General features: G+C 41.9%; 1 protein-coding gene across 3 annotated transcripts in view; it reads left to right on the forward strand.

Moving 5' to 3' along the window:
- The first annotated feature begins 232 nt into the window (after positions 1 to 232).
- dpy19l3 (dpy-19 like C-mannosyltransferase 3) overlaps positions 233 to 17,534 on the forward strand; it is a 104,533-nt gene continuing 87,231 nt past the window's right edge. Inside the window, exons 1-3 of one of the 3 annotated variants that reach the window (XM_050049999.1) lie at positions 233 to 712; positions 1,335 to 1,461; positions 3,358 to 3,485. In XM_050049999.1, the coding sequence (XP_049905956.1) occupies positions 1,344 to 1,461; positions 3,358 to 3,485 (246 nt within the window). In that variant the 5' untranslated portion in view covers positions 233 to 712; positions 1,335 to 1,343. Of the gene's footprint in view, positions 1,236 to 1,334; positions 1,462 to 3,357; positions 3,486 to 17,534 lie in introns of all 3 variants that reach the window. The other 2 variants (XM_050049991.1, XM_050049983.1) reach the window with 2 other exon arrangements.

A 17,534-nucleotide genomic window follows, 5' to 3' on the forward strand; every position in this document is an offset into this window, starting at 1 on the left:
TTTCCTCCATATTCAAAGTTAGCAAACAACAAGATTTTTTTTTTTTGGGGGGGGGGCAAAAATGGCATTTTTTTTTAATAGTAAAGGTAGCTGACCCCTGAGCCTTATGGCTCTGTAGTGCTTGTTGCACCCAAGTTTATGGTGTCCATAAACTTTTTATTTATTAGTTTAACTGATGCTCATCTGATCCCTCATAATTAGTTTAGACTGCTCATACTGACAAAAAAGTTTCATTATTCTGACTGGCCTCTTATCTCTTTTAATAAGACTGATTATATTGTCTGCTTTTATTTTTCTTAATTTCTTTTACCACCATAGATATTACCACATATCCTCCATATGGCGTGGGAACAATACACACACAACTGTGTCTGTGTTTCAGTTCTGTTCCACTGTTTCAGACACACAGGTTCATCCATATAACTGTAGTGGTAACTACAAGCTAAGACTCCAGCAGAGATGTCTGTCCCATTTAGCAGCCTTTCTCTAAGTGATATTCTCACGCTTTTATTTTGAAGGCGGCCTCTCTTGTGTTCCGGTACTGTCCCGTGGTGAAACCCAGTGCGGTATGAAGCTGACCGATGAATTCTAACGGGAGGGAGAAAAGAGGAGAGGAAAATGAAAGAGTGAGGGAGATAGAGAGAAATAGGGGGAGAGAGGGAGGTAGAGGAGAGCTGTCGGACCATCCTACCAACCGCTGCTCTAGAGGAGGGTGAGGTTTATAAATGTAACGTTACCGTCGGCGCAAATCGTATTCGTCTTTGTTGCTGTCAAGACAGAAAGAAAAGCTGGCGTCCATAACGGGAGCGCGCCTTTATGCAAAATGAACATTCATTTTGCGTAAAGGCTGTAGAAGTATGCCTCACAATAGGAGTTTAAATCTCCCTTACCGTACTTTAGGGTATTTTGTGCCTCACTGGTCTCCTCACTGCTAATTTCCCAATATTTCAGCAGGGACTTGTACATTTGCTGTTGTGTTTGGCGTAGCCTACCACCTGGCTTAGATACGGTAGGATTAATGTAGTTTGCCGGTGATGTGGGTGCTGTGGGTGTCGATGGATGGGATCTGGTGTTTCACGTTATTCTGACTGCGACGTGAGCAGGAAATGCCGCTGTAAGCAGGCCTGTCCAGCCCATCTATCACACTGAATGAAAGGCTGCAGACAGTGAAGGAAAACAAACGTTGTTTGCTTTGGCTCAGATTGCACACACGCTGTTAGTGTGTGTGTGTTGAGGTCGGTTACATGCCTGCGTGTATGTGTGTCTTCACTTTGTTCATGTGTGAATCATATCTGTGTAATCAGACACAGCCCCCCCTTGTGTGGTTGTTTCAGTGTTTCAACATGACAGCCCTGCGTCAGAGGAAGGGCAGCAAGGGGAAGGAGCCCCCCCTTGGTGCAGAGTTTCAGTCCCAACATCCCAACTGTTGCACCGACCATCATCAAGAGAAGATCTTGCACGGTGAGTGAGCCATCCTCCCACCCAGCTGCTTCTCATACACGTCTTTTAGGGTAGCAGCAGCAGTGTGGCCTGGTGACTACAGAGAGCGCCCTTTGACTGAGGGGTTAGTACTATTGCCAGCCACCCACCCTGCCAAAGTGTCCTTGAGCCAGATCCAGCTCAGGGACCTGTGTTCTGTATGTTACCCTGACCTCTGACCTGCTGTGGGTGCTGAATGCAAAGAAATGTTCTTCAAAGAAATACCACATTTTCATAACTCACTCTGTTGCTTAAAGTCCACACTCCTACATCTTCTGTACACATGTATATGCAGTCACATTTTGCTTGGGTTGCATCCTCAGAGGACACCAGGCATAACGAAGTTATTTTTTTAAGTTTTTTTTCTGCATTACACAGATGGAAAAATTTTATACTGTCATTTATACTATATGAGTTACCTGTATTTCTGTAGTATCCACATAACAAAAGCCATCTGGTGTTGCCATGTTGACACAGTGCCATGGCTTCGTGCAGCACTTTCACAGAATGCAGCCATCATAAATTTACTGTTTCGATCAACCAACAACCAAGTACAACACTATGAATGCCCTCCCTCCAGGAGAGACTGCATACAAATATGTGCTGGTGTTGTGATGAAGAAGGTTTGTCCGTCAATACAGTATGTGTTCCCCCCACCTAAATCTAAACCAGACCCGAAGCCTGAACCCTATCATCACGGCTGGCACTGCCCATTAACAGGGGGGAACACATTTCAATACAACAGCGCTATCTCCATGTTTAAACAATATCGTGTCCCCCTCTTTATGACATCCGGCTTCACACAGCTCTCCAGTGTGGCTGAAACACACTTTCTATTTCTGATGTGGTCGGACAACATGTCGAACAAGCTAGTACTGTCTGAGTCAGTGGCGGCTGCTGGTCTTTCAAACAGGGGAAGCTCACTTTAAATTTACATCATAAAATTTGTCATATTGTAGCGAGGCAGTAACTTTTAAAAGGAACATTTAATTGAAGCTGTTTTTCAACCACACTCATGCCATAGAACCACAGCAAAACATTTCAACCACACTCATGCCATAGAACCACAGCAAAACACACATCAAAGATTTTCAGATGGGTTTAACGGTGAAAATGAGCTATATGGCTTATGGAAATAAGGAACACCGGGTGGCACTCTGTCAGAAGACTCCACTCCCAAATATCCGCATGGTACTGAGCTCAAAATGCGAAGATGCCGGTGTGTATTTCCAATGCACTGTCAATCACAAAGGGGTTCAGCCTTTTAGACAATTCCTCCAATCATCATGCATACACCGAGCGTCCTCTCCCGCCTACTGCTCCATTAGGTCCCAGGGAAGCTGAGCCTCCCTGAAAGTGATGATTTTGTCACATTTATCCAATGACAGTCTCGCTTTGCTGCATGAAAAAAACCTGCTCAGCGCTGTCTCATAGGAATGCTTGAAGGCTCCGCGTCCAGTCCACTGTGCTGACACAAGAATGTATGACAGGGAGGTCGCGTTTTAAAACTGGTGATAAACAGCTGACGTTTGAACATCATAGTCATGATGTTAAACGCATCCTAGCGCACATTTAATGCAATGTAAATTCTTATTTGAATGTGAATTCAATAGTGCATATTTGACCACTTCTTGTATGAAATTTTATGGGAGTTTAAGACTCCCTTGTTGTCTCAGAGCAATCGCCCCTGGTCTGAGTGTAAGTTGATCCAAAGTATCCACAATACCAGGACCCTGAAGCAGCTAAATGGAATTCAACCTTCATTACACCTTTGCTTTTCCTGATGTGACATCTTTAAGTGTCTTCTGTGCAATGCTATGTTTTTTTAAAACTCAAAAGTTTCACTTGACACTTACTGACATGTTATTGCTCCTGCAGGTGACTGGTCATGGGGGGCAATAATCTGGACATCAGTTGGTTGGTCTGTGTCTGTTGGTCTGGGCCTGCTGTGCTGTATCTACATGGCCACACTGCATGAGAACGACCTGTGGTTCTCCAACATAAAGGTAAAAGCTCTCCATTGTTACAATCTTTTAGGCCAAGTGAAGTGGTAGTGAAGTGTCAGAGGAGGGCGTTACAGGGGTGCACCTTGGGTTGAAACAGACAGCTAGTAAGTTAATGTAAGATTGCTGAATGTCTCTCAATTGTCTACATCTAAAGGAATGTTTGACCATGCCAATAAGAGTTGCTGTGCCGCTTTGTCAATGTTAATGTTATTCGTAACACTTGTGCCTCTTCTGCTACAAGTCTGAATGTCTGCTGTGAAAAAGGCCCATTGCAGCAACAGCAGTGGCAGTGCAGGCAGCAGACTGCTATTATAGATCAGACGATGAAACTGTCATTGGTTTGTTAGTTTATTTGTCAGGGACAATGCAAAACATCTTGTAACAGGTTAAAATAACATAAACAGATGTACTGCATATATGATTTATATCCAAGGCTAATTTATGACCCCTGTCTTTGGTTAGGCTTTTCTGCTCAAAAGGACAGTTCACCCCCAAATCAAAATACATATTTTTCCTCTTACCTGTGGTGCTATTTATCAGCCTGGATTGTTTTGGTGTGAGTTGCAGTGTTAGAGGTATTGGCCATAGAGATGTCTGCTTTCTCTCCAATATAATGTAACTAGAAGGCTTGTGGTGCTCAAAGTGCCAAAAACATACATTTGAAAAACTCAAGAGCAATGTCTCTTTCCAGACATCATGACCCGGTTAATCAAGATAATCCACAGAGCTTGTCATGAGCCATGCAGAGGGAAGTTTTCCTGATTTTCTAATGCAATGATTAGAAACATTCAAAGAATGAATTCAGTCTACATGACAGTACAGGTAGGTGGGTATCTACTGGTTTAAGCACCGAAAAGATATCGCAACTTGTAAGACCCTAAATTAGTGTCCTGTTGTGTTGAATTCATGGGCTATCATCTGCTGTATCTGGAGGCCACTGGTGTTTTTTTCACTGTATTTAGGCCGACATATAGACTAGATGCTACAGGTGTTGTTTTTGGGTATATTTCACAACAAATAGTTTTAGGCAAGTAGTGTCTGGACAACGATTAAAGCAAACATACCAGGCCAAACTGCAGAAGGATGGCATTGTGTAACATTAACTTTAGCAAGGCAGCATGGCATGAAGGACGTTTAATAAAATAACTGAGACTCAGTGTGTGTTGTCATTCAAAATTCACAAGAAAAAATCAATAGTGTTTCACAAGCTATTTGCCTTTAGTAGGGCAAATTTAAATTGTCAGGTTTTTGTGGGGAATTTTCTACAACATTCGAATGCTTCACAGCTTTTTTTTCTTTCTTTTTCCATTTAATTTATTCTGTTTAAATCTGTTAGTTCTGCGCAGATGCAGATATAAATTAGGCTGATATTACTAGTATCTTACTATTTGTAGAATTAGATTCTAGGGGTGGCTGTGTAGGATTGTTTCTGACTTGTGTGAACCAAATATTTCTAATAAGCCAATAAAGTCTAAAAGTCAATATGTGTTGAAAAAGGATAGATGTCATCTTTTCTAAAGTTCACAACCAGTTTTTATGTGATACAATATTCTGCTTCAATCCATATTTGTGAGCATTTAGCCTTTTTTTCACTGCAGTCACTGTTTGCTCTCCTACTTGCCACACCCAAAGGGAGGCACGTACCTGTATTAATGGTGTGGTCTAACAGCAACCTAACATCACCATAAGTTAAATTTATTCTTTAAGACCGCAGCAGACAACACCTTACTGTTTACATTTTGTCCCCAACCAAGCATCATATATTAGGATTATAAACATGCGGATTGTGTTTCGCTTATTAGTAATCCCTTAAACCTTTTGCACCACTGGTAACATTACACTGTGTGTCATCTAATGTTCTTATTTGGCTGTTTTATCATTTCTGTTTAATTCAATAACGCAGGAGTGAGAAAATGACTTAAAGGTTAACTTCATAATTTTTCAACCTTGGCCCTCTTATCCCATGTTTTCGTGTGTAAATGACTGATGTGATCAACAATTTTGAAATTGGTCCAGTATTGAAAGAAAAAGGGTTGCAAGCGGCAGCCACAAAATGCCCATAATGGGGGCAATTGTGCAATGTCACTGCATGTCCATTAAAAGTGTTATTTTTGCCACAAATGGGCCTAGATTATCAGATCAAGTTCAAGCAAAAGGTAAAGAGTCACTTCAGGCACTTATGATAACAACCTGAGCCTGTCTGTGGTAAAAAAAATAACCACTTTTAATGGATGTTCAGTGACAGTGCACAATTGCCCCATCTGGTTATATTGTGGGCGTTGCGCAGCTGCTGGCCGTTGCCCTTTCTCTCTCTCAATACTGGAATAATTTTCAAAAATTGAAGATCACATTGGTCACTTAGACACAAAAACATGGGAAGCTAGGGTCCAGGTTGAAAATTTACCCTTTAAAGTAACATTGACTGTAACAAACTGCTGTTACAGTATGTAAATCATTTCAGTTACTTTTCTTGACCAACACTGATACAAAACACACTTGCCAGTGATTGTCCTAACTGCATATTACTCCAATGATTAATGATTTTAAGTTTCAAGTCAAGTACTTGAGTAAAAAAACTGATTCTCCAGTTGAGGGAAAGGGCTGCTGATATACAGTGATTAAATTGATCTGTGTGACAGAGCAGTCCTTTAATCAAGACATTAAAATATAATCTTTATAACAGTCTATAAATTAGTCATTGGATAAATCAACTAATTGAAAAAGGATTGTTAGATTAATTGATAAAACAACAATTGCAAGGTGTAGGCCCGTTGTTATTGTTGCCAAGTCTTTTGTCCACCGATTACGCAACATAATGTATATGTAAATGTCTCAGTGGATTAGTAAGAGCTGTAAACCTACTGGCTGTATATCTCACTGACATTTTAACACCAACTTTTGCCGTGTTTGTGCCAGCCCAGAAGAAAGATCTGGAAATGCCGAAAACACATGGAGCCTTTTATGTCTTTTTATGAGGCACTTGTTAAGAGGCAGCAGAGATGACAGGATTGATGTACCTGACACTTTTATGTGGAGGTTATCTAAGGATTTGACATCCATGTGGAAGATTCATCAACCACATCACAGATGTGGATATTCACAGATGGAAAATATCTGCTGGTTTTAACATTTAAAAGCTCCACACACATTTTTGCTTATCTCAAGAGGAAATGTAGCTTCAAAATAAGTGCCAATCAGACACATCCCCTCCTCCAGTGTTCTCCGTTAAAAACACGTCATAAACACTTCATTTTGAAATGGGATGATTGTTTTTCCATGAGCTGCAGCAGATTGATTTTCGAGCCCTTCAAATGAACCACATGAAGTCTTGAAGCACCAGGGCGACTGGTGGTTACGCAGACCTTTTTAGAGTCTGTTCAGTGTTTGTTGTACAGCAACAGAACATTGTGCCCTGCCAGATATGATGTCATTTTTAAATCCCCCTTCCAAAGCTTCACCAGCACTCTGGTTCAGACAGAGATATACATAGCAGCCTTCAATCTGGTTGACATGGCAGAACAGATTGCTCTGTCAGAGTCATAACTGGGGCGAAATGTAAATGAACAGCGTTCATTTACATCTTTTGTTTTTGTTTTTGCCTAATTTAGTGGTGCAGTAATAGTCATTTGTTTTGATAGATGAATGAGTCAACCGATGAAAGGAATGCAGGTCACTCACTGTGGCCTGGTTTAGTCTCATGTTGAGTGGTTTGCATATAAAGTTACGATACTGCTGGATTTTTGTATCCAAATGGCTCTTTAGGTTTATACCATAAATAGAGGTGTAACGTTTAAATGCAGTCTGAGATATGGCTACATTGATACAAACTATGAATCCAACACGTGGTCATAACCAGTGTTGGGAAGGTTACTTTTGAAATGAAATAGGTTACATATTACTAGTTATCCTGCTAAAAATGTAGTAATTAATGTAACTATTTTAATTACTTCATCACAGTAATGTAACGTATTGCTTTTATTACGTTTTGATTACTGTTCTAACAAATGTTTTAAATTAGGCGATGAAGCTTAAAAGTCCTAAAACATAAGTGCATAAGTGTTGCACACAAATTTGTCCAAACAACTTTTCTGATCTGCCTGAAAATATGCCAAAGGAAGAATTCCTGCACAACGAAAAGATGCAAAGCAACAGAACGAATGTTATATTCTACATATAAACTTGTTACCAAAAATAATATATTTATATGTAACCTCTTTGTAATCACCAACATTTTTATAATTACATATTTTATCTCAGTAACTGTAACTGATTACAATTACATGGATGTAGTAATTTAATCATGTAACTGTGTTACATGTAACTAGTTACTCCCCAACACTGGTAATAACAAGTATTAAAGAGTAGGAGAGGTTGAAATTAATACACTGTGGAGTTTGAGTTTGACACTTTGGTGGAAGTAGGGTTGTCAATTTTGGTTAATTTTGTTTTAATGTTTCTACAAGGATACCATAGGCTGGGACAATATTACCAGCAAGGGCTGTGAGTTTCGATTAATTTTACTTTAAAAAGACCGATTAATTATTAAGAAAAAGAGGCCTCTACTTTCACTTCAGCGCTCTGTTGACTCAGTGAGCTTTAGGGCTGCATTTCAAAGTGCTATACTTTTACAGGTGATGAAGTTTTATTTTTTTTGATGTAAATGTCTTGTGCTTTATTTTAGTTTCTATTGGCTTTGTAGACACACAGCTAGCCAACTGTGATATGTTAAAACATGGTGCCCACTGCCCAAACTCTATCTCCCCTGGTTTCTTGGCTGCTCTGAAGCGCGCAACACATATGGAGAGGGAGCTAACATTAGCTAGCTAGCTTGCTGCGCTGCTTATTCGGCAATTCCGTTGTTCCGGTGGCGGAGCGTGGTCCTGTGGAAACATTGTACTCACCCTCTGGCCTCCCCCCAGGTTGCCTGGGGGAGTAAGCAGCTTAATTTTGAACCGTAACAGCTTTTTAGTATTGTTCACAATGTTAGCACCACTAGCCGTGCTGACACTGCTAACAGTGATAACAGTGATAACATAGTCAACAGTGTTAAAGGGGTTTAATGGCTCTAAATGGAGCTGTTTACTCACCAGGGCGAGCTGGCGGGAGGCCAGGGGGGAACGCAACGTTTCCTCAGCAACACTGGAGGGTTGGGATAGTGTTACTAGCAGTAATGGCTGGATGATCTGTGCCACTAAGGATAGCTAGCTCCCACTGGACCCAGTTGTTGCGCACTGCAGTAAACTGAAGAGTGGCAAAGTACATGTGTAAGTGGTCAAAAATATTCTCTGTGGTTGACCATTTACATCCCTATTACGAGTGGGAGTCCCTGAATGAGCGGTGCCCCTAGCTAGCTCTCACTGGACCCAGTTGGTGCGCAGTGCAGTAAACTGAGTGTCAAAGTTAACTTATAGAACGACATGCGTAACTGGTCAGAAATGTTCTTGGTGGTTAACTGATTATCATTAAATGTTGACATCCCTAGGTGGAAGTTGTGCTCAGCACGCAGGGAGTGGTGAGTCAAAGCTAGTGACAACAGCAGATTGCAGAGTTTCATCTGCACATATTGGTTCCGATTTTGTAAAAGCATTATCCTAATCACGGAATAGACTTTCCTTTTTGTGTAAAACAGAAGAGTGGGGAATCAAACAAAACAACTGAGCATGCAGGCCCTCCAAAATCTACGACTCAGAATTTGTCTCATCTGTCGGCAGTAATTCACAGTGCCAGCCAGGAGCTTCATCTGTTTCTCATGCAAATGTGCAATACGTCTTGACCCACATAGAGGCAATCTGCACAGGATAATTTGTGAGTTTTTGTCACAGAGAGACAAAGCAGCACATCCAATTAATTGAGCGGAATCCGTACCAACACAGTTTGCGGTCCTGTGCTGTTTTTGTGTGTGTGTGTGTGTGTGTGTGTGTGTGTGTGTGTGTGAGTGAGTGAAGGGAAGGAGCAGACAGATGCTTTCATTCATAATAAATGCAAGTCACTTTACAGGCCTGGCGAACATTTCCCTGAAATGTTCTCATATAAGTGGGCTCCTGGCTGACATCATCGCACATTGCACGCACATGTGGGTGTGCATGTGTGTGTGAGTCGTGTTGACTCCTGGTAATGCCATCAAAGTCTCTGTCCAAGACGACATTCACCCAGAGCCGGCTGAATCTGAAAATGCTGTTTATTTGTCAAAGCATCATTGAGCCACACAAGCACATTAAGACTGTTTTAGTAAGGATGTCCATCAACACTAAAATACCCAAACAACAGAAAAACAGCTAAATCTTTTCTTCTGACTCCTCTGGTCAGCAGTGGGACAGACTTCATCAGAACTTCTTGTTGGACGAGCCAATAGCTCAACAGCATTCTGGTGTCGGTTCGGGGTGGAGCTGTCAGTAACTTTCTGAAATTATCAATTTAACATTCACACCTGCCAGTCCACTAGGTGAGATGAGAAAGTGACCTGAATAAACTGACTCAGGGCAACACCATTGCCATGTTTCCACCAAACTTTTTTGTGATAGAACCCTTTGAACCTGTACATTTGAAGGTGGAGTTGTTAGCGGGTGGTAATAGCCACGTCACTGCTCCACGGAATGGGGTTGCCCAATTGATGGGATATTCAAAAATACTGGGTTTGCGCATTGAGTCCTTGTCAAGCAAAAGTGACAGTTCTGTCTTGACCAGTCAATGGACTGCAGTGTTTCAAGCCCTGCCTTTTAGTATAGAATAAATTTGGTAGGTACCTCAACAGAGGGGTAAAATAAAACAGAACAAAAGACAAACAAACAGATGGACTGGACTGATTCTGTTGATGTCATCCAAAACTTTGGACAATGGAATCGCAAAAATGACTGTTTTAATGCTGAACAAAAACTGAACTACCCCTAATCCGATTTGTAAAGGATTTGGAGTCTTCTCCCTCTCAATAATGGCTGACTTTTCACTCCGCCTTCTAGTGTCGCCGTTCTGAACAGGTATATATATATAAGTATTCCTTTTCACATTTCCCACATAGTTGGACAACGGGTTCTATGAGCTAGTTCTTTTGGCATAACTCATCTCCTGGACTGTGTTCAGACAGACTCTTATTCATTTCAGTAAGCCCACTTCATAGACTCAGCAGAGGTGCTGCCACAAAGGGCTCGAATAGTGAAACGCGGGATTGTCTGGCAAAAATAATCTAATCTTGCTCAACTTTTGCCATCACAAGGCAGGGCGTTATCTTTGCCAATCAAATTTGTGTAAGAGCATATTATGGTTACTTTTTTATACCTCTGCATTGGTGATAACTGTGGCAGGAGGCCTTATGTTTTCAGGTTATCCGTCTGTCCATACGTACATACATCTTCAAATTTTCCTCAAATCCGGCACACAACGTCCACGTGGACTCAGCAATGAACTGATCAGATTTTGGTGGTCAAAGTGACCCTACGCCCACCTCATTCTTAAAAACGCAATGTCTCAAGAGTACCAAGAGGGAGTTTCCTCAAATTTGGCACAAATGTCCACTTGGACTCCAGAATGAACTTATCAGAATTAGTTGGTTGAAAATCTAAGGTCAAGTTCACTGTAACCTCACAAAACATATTTTTGGCCATAACTCAAGAATTCTTACACTAATTATAACAAAATTTGTGTGTGAATCATCCATGTGAGTCATCCATGTTTTTACAGACGAAGACGTAAACTGTAGCTGCAACTTGAATGTTACGTGGAGTTTAGTTTAGCTTTAGTTTAGTTAGCTTAGTGTTTTTCAATGTGAACGGCATATCTGCTCTATTTTTCATGCTATCCTAAAAATGGAAGATAAAGTATTCTTGATGTGAAGGATCTATCACTCACTGACTGAAAACACTTGTCCCATAAATGTGTCTGACACTGGAGACAGTTTTAAAGCTCAGTTGAAGTCCAAAAAATTCCAGCTTGGTGGAGACAGAGGGCCAAATATACATTTTCATATTTAGTTAACTTAGTATGGACATGCTCTAAAGTCCACATGCAGCACATGCTACATTGTCCAGCTAAAAACACATGCACCTTTCTAAGCCACAGTAAATGTTGTAGTGTATGGCCAACACACTGTTGACACTTGCAGCTATGCCAGCTGACACTGAAGTCTGACCTTACCTTGAACTGTTCGCTGTTGCTCCCTCAGCTAGTTAAGATTATGTACTTCGTTTCTTGCCCTTTGAGATCCACTGTCTCTCACTCGCACTCTTTCACTTACTGTCTCTCTCTCACACACACACACACACACACACACACACACACACACACACACACATGGTCTCTTAAGTGTGTCTAGGTCAAGTAGAATGGAAAAGACCGTGAAACATGCTGGAAAGTAATTTGTGAGTTTGGAAGTCAGTCAGCTAGGTGTTCGTACTTTGCGGTTGTTTGCTGTCTGACCTGACCCAATGTGACTGATGGTATCAAAATGTTGGAAGTCTGTGAGGAAGCTGTTGTTGAACAGAAAGGGGACTGGTTTTAATAATCTCACATGTGGCTCCTTTTCCATTGTGTTGTAAAGGGAATGTGGTAGCAGTGTTAGCCTCAGGTTAAAGGGTCTGCAGGGTTTGTTATCAAGTTCGTCACATTCTTTCTCTCTCATTTACACATACTTTTACAATGCTTACTATTACCATGTCTCCTCTAAGGTATGGAGTGATTTAATCTTGCCTCTTGAATTCTTCAGGTGTGAAGCCATGTCTGTGTCAGTCCCAGTGCAGAGTGCAGTTTATTTCAGACATGTGCTTATGGCTTGACGTTGGTTCCAGATCCACAAACCCTCTGACAAATGTTCCCCGCATTTTCCGAATGATGTTCCAACATGTTCCCCTCGCTTGTCCCCACCCCCACTCCATCTTATTCTTTTCCGGTGTGCATGTGTGCTTTTATAGACAAGAGGTCACCAGTAGTGACTGTCTTTTCTCTCCCTCCCTCTGGCTGCTCCACTTATCTACAGCCCAGCCTGTTAGTAGACTTACTGCGGCTCAGTCTTTAGGCTTGCTTTTCTCTTCAGACTTAGCTGATTTGTTGAGAACGATTACTTTTTGTTTAGAAATGTTTGTTGGAGTTCAAGGGAGGCAGATGTTGATCCTTGTTAAAGCTCTGGAAGACATAAAGCAGAGGAAATACGAAGCAAGGCCAAAGCTGGATGGACCCTCTCTTGGATACTTAAAGCACCATCAGAGAGATGGGAAATATTCAAAGAGCCACAAAGAGGAAACGGTAACAGAGAGAAACAGAGGGAAGAGGATCGGTGCCTTCTGAGAAGTGAACTAGCTTTCAGGGTAATAAGCAATATGTGAACTTGTTAACTAGGCCTATTCTCTTTGACCTTAATTTAAACTGAGGATTAGCCATCTCATCAGAGTTCTTGGTGAAAAGCCAAGGCTTGTTTTGCCTCGAGCAAACTCAAAAGAAGGATTGGGAAGGAAACTAGCTGCTCATTCCCTTGGAGAAAGCTTTTGCATATTTCCTTTGGCAAGGAACTTGAAGCGATTAAAAAGCTAATTTATTTGGACTGACTTCAAGAGAAGAAAAACACACCGCATTTACATTTATTGCCGTAATGGATTTGGATCAGTTCTATAGCTCAGCCCAGGAGCATGCTGTTTATCTACCTGAATTCAGCTCATCAAAGGATCCAAGAACTTATTGATAATCTCCGTCTTCTCAGGCAATGGAGCTTCGTAAGAGAGTTAAGCTGAGCAAGCTGCAACATAATTCAGGCCTTTCACGAGATGCAGCAGCTGAAGGGAGATGCAGCAGTAACATGATGTGGTGGACAGAAAGGTCGAATGCCACACAGGAGGGCACTGGGGAGGTTTGTCTGCATGGAGGATCCGGTACTTGTTCCGGTTCAGACATTCTACCCCGGTGGCCTTGGCGACAGTGTGTTTCCATGGCAGCAGGGCTGTTATTAGCTGGGCTTCTGGCACTGAGTCAGGCTTGGTGCGTCAACGCCATCCACGAGAATCTGCTGTGGTTTTCTCAGCTCACGGTAGGAGTTATGATACTGTGTTCATTTAAAACTTTGATTAAACAAGCACATCACAGACAAGCTCTCGCTCACAGTAACAGCTTGCAGTTGGAGTTCCAGGGGTTCAGATGGTAACATGGTGCAAATAAAAACTCTCACACCCCTCAGCTGTCCAATCTCTGTTCACAGTAGGAGTTTTTCTTGTGGCAAAATATATATTTTTTAAATATTTTTTCCCCTCTGCCTGTGTTCATTGTCCTCCTTGTTGTCACGAGCAGCCATGCTGCTTGAATTCCTGACCGTTCTTCATTGTGATTGATCAGTAAATCAAAGCAGTTCAGGTTTACAAATAAAATGATCCACATTTAAAAAAATAATTTCTCTTAAAAAACATCCTGCCATGTCTAAGTTAAGGACAAAATGGACAATTGGTTTCTATGTTTAAAAAGGTAATTTTTAATAGACCTTAAGAGGTATGCTGTTGTAACTGTACTACGGATGGGGTTGTAGAAGAGCTCAATGACGATACAATGAGTGTATCATGATATAACCATTATTGTAGCCAGTTATACAATAAACACTATGTTTTTATAAAACAGGAAATAATCATAACCCATATTTTTAGTTCACCTTTGCAGAGCAGTCAAACGATATACATGAAACTAGGGCTGCACCCAATAATAAATATCTCATAGCGTCAGGTAAATATCTCACTTAAATAGGATTTGGCGGTTTAATATGAGTGTTAAACAATTTCTTACTTTTTCTCCACATAGAGTTTTAATGTTTGAGCGGGGTTCAGCAGGACATTCATTTTAACAGCGGCATTCATGTAATATAGTAAACAAGCTAACTGCACTAACGACAAATTGGAAATGTGCCACAACATTTTTTGCCATCGCTAAAACAGAAGCCAGATACTGTACAATATTAAGTTGCTGTGAGTGGTAAATGTATCACTTCTAAGCAGAGGGCAGAAGATGATGTTATTTCAGAGCCTTACGGGGCAAAGTCCCCCCTCCTCAAGGCAGCTGCCTCTGTGTCTGCAGCAGCCTGTACTGAAGAGCAGTGTGAAAGCGAGGAGCAATATCAAAAACAATCTCAGTTGATCAAGGGGTTTCTGACTGATGATTTTGATCTCCGACTTTCAGGGACTTTCAGCCCTACATGGTGTGTGAAATGGTGTGTAAAAAAAAATGGGAATCGTGTCTGCTTTTTCAACACAGCGTGTGTCGTCATTGATGTATCAATGATCATCAGTGACTTGTAACTTTGTCCAGTAATTGTGCGGTTGCTGGTTTAATCCCCAGCCTTTTTTGTCCTGTCCTGTCAAGTTACAGTGTCCTTGAGCAAGACATTGAGCCCCAGATTTCTTCCAATGGCCAGCCGAGCGCCATCAGTGTGTGAGATTGTGTTCATAGTTGACTGAAAAGCAAATTGTAGAGTAACTAGACTTGCACTTGTACAGCACCTTTCTAGTCTTCCAACCACCCAAGGCGCTTTTACACTACACAACCACATTCACCCAGTCACACACACTAACACAGTGGTGGCCAAGACTACCATAGAATGTGCCCCCTGCTCATCTAAACATTGACATGCACTCACACACTGATGGCTCAGCCATCAGGAGCAATTTGGAGTCAAGTATCTTGAACCGATCTTACGATTAGTGGTCGGCCCGCTCTATCTCCTAAACCACAGCCGCCCCCAGTGTGCTTTGTCTGCTCAGTGAGAAAAGTGCTATATAAGTGCGGCCCACTCACCATTTACCATATCAGTCAGTCTTAAACTGGGAAAAAGAGGGAACTATGAGCAATAAGGATAGTTCTAGAGTTAAAGGGGCTCTATGTGATATTCGGAGCATGAGTTGTCTGGACACAAGGGATGTTCCTGGCGACTAATTTCCCTGTCGACTAAACGAAAAATATTAATTAAGACATGTCTAAAAAGAGGAAAACACTCAGAAAACAATCAAAATGTAGCACAGTTTATTGTTAAGTATTTGAAACATTGTCCCAAAAATATTATGTGCATTAAGAGCCCTTTGAAGTCTTTAATAACAATCTTCAACAACCATGTAGGATTTTAAATGTACGAGACACTTTGTGCTGTGCGGGATGAATGTGAACATTCAGGCTCAACATATTCCATTAACTTCCTGAAGCCTTTACCTTCAACAAAGTTAAGTGGAAGCATATCTTGCGAGGTCATTGTCGTGATGAGCTGCGTTATCTTCCCCGGCCTGGGCGGGATCACAGCATCTCCAGGTGAACAATGTCAATTTGGGCTATGTGTGGCTAGCACCGCTAGCAGCAGCAGCTGTCGTTGTGCAGGCTAACATTCAAATGCTTGAGTTGAATGTGGTTACACAGGGTTTGATGCTAACTTTTTTCCCAAGGAGCACATGTGCTCCTAAGTTGAAAAAGTAAGGAGCGCACAAAGAACTTTAGGGGCACAATGTAAATTGATCAAATAATGTGTTTTCCGTAATAAACGTGATGCAAATAGACATTTACAAGCAAAATTATTTAATGAATTTGTATACAAAATGTACAGAAAGGTAAAATCATCAAGTTTTGAAAAAGTATTGCAATTTAATTTTGTCTTTATAATGTTATTATCTTATATATATTATCTTTGCAATATGATTATCTTATATAATGTTATTACTATCCTAAAACATTCTCCAGGTCCTCTGAAACTCTGCAGGAATTAAGGACTTAAGCCTCTTTCACACAGAGCTTTCGCGGCGCCCACCGCGGGGTAGGGCGCAGAGGACAGGATTTGGGGGAGCACAGGCTCGTTCAGGAGCTACAGCTACATGGTGACCACTTCCGGGTCTACTTCAGGCTCTTCTCTGCTATTGGACGCGCGGCGCCGAGGTGTCGTCACAGCGTGTTGCGGTGAAATTAAAAAAATTTCAATTCGAGCGCAGGCTGGCGGCGCGGTAGCACATACACAATGAATGGGTTCGTTGGCGGAGGTCTGCGCTTTGCGCGCTCTGTGTGAAAAGGGCTTTGTTTCCACCCTGCCCAGCAGCGGTACCGTGGTGAATGGTCCCTAAAGGCCTCTACACATGATCAGCTGTAACGCCCGGGTTCCACCGGCTGCAAACGTAAGCGTCATGTCAGCGTAGCGTCGCGGCGTATTCATTTGGGCTCCACTGACTGCATACGGAAGCGACACGTAGAGAAACCAGCGGGGTTGTTTACCGTTTGCTGAGCCATGAAATGTTAAAGCATTTTCCACCTAAGTTATTACATATATTTGAGTTATCTACAAGTTTACTGTACTGTTTGTCATCTACTCGCTTTCAAATGTCCGCCACGGACATTTACACAATGTCACGGATAAACATGAGTAAATGCATGAAACAAAATCATCACATATCACCTCTGATAATGTTTTTTTCATTTAAAAACACATTGTGCTCGTTTAGCACACTATTTCATGTAGTTTTTATCTGCTGGAGGGTCGCGTAGGGGAGCGTAACGCGACAAAAATAGAAGAGCATCCTAAAATAGAGAGTTGTCGCGCGGCAGACGGGGGTTGTCGCACAGCTCCAGTTGCCGGTGGAGCCGCTGTAATTGATTAACGGGGGCGAGCTGCTACGGGACTCGCGCTGTAGACGTGTCGCGCTGCTGACTTGCCCTGTGGACCCCGGGCATTAAACCGCTTTGCGCTGGCTGTCCCATTGTTTGTCTATGGAGAGGGCAGCAACGCCTGACAAAGTGGCACCGCTATCCTTGGCGTCGAGCACGATATTCATTGTGCCGACAGTGGCTTGGAAAACTGCCCATAACCGTGTCACACGGGGAAGAGGGAAGGCAGCTGGAGTTCCTCCAACATTTGCAGTTAGATTATCATCTTTTTTTTTATTGACAAAAATATAGGCTTCTTCGGCTGATTTTTTTATGCGCACATGTGCCCCTAAATATTTTTTACAGTTTGCACACAGCTATTTTTAGTCGCAAATGCGAGTGAAACGCTCGCACTGTCGAGCCCTGTTACACATTGCTCCAGTCGAGTGATTATGTACCAGTTTTTTCTGACACAGCCTA

The sequence above is a fragment of the Epinephelus moara genome, chromosome 1 (genome assembly GCF_006386435.1).
Source record: "Epinephelus moara isolate mb chromosome 1, YSFRI_EMoa_1.0, whole genome shotgun sequence".
In the NCBI taxonomy this organism is placed as follows: Eukaryota; Metazoa; Chordata; class Actinopteri; order Perciformes; family Serranidae; genus Epinephelus; species Epinephelus moara.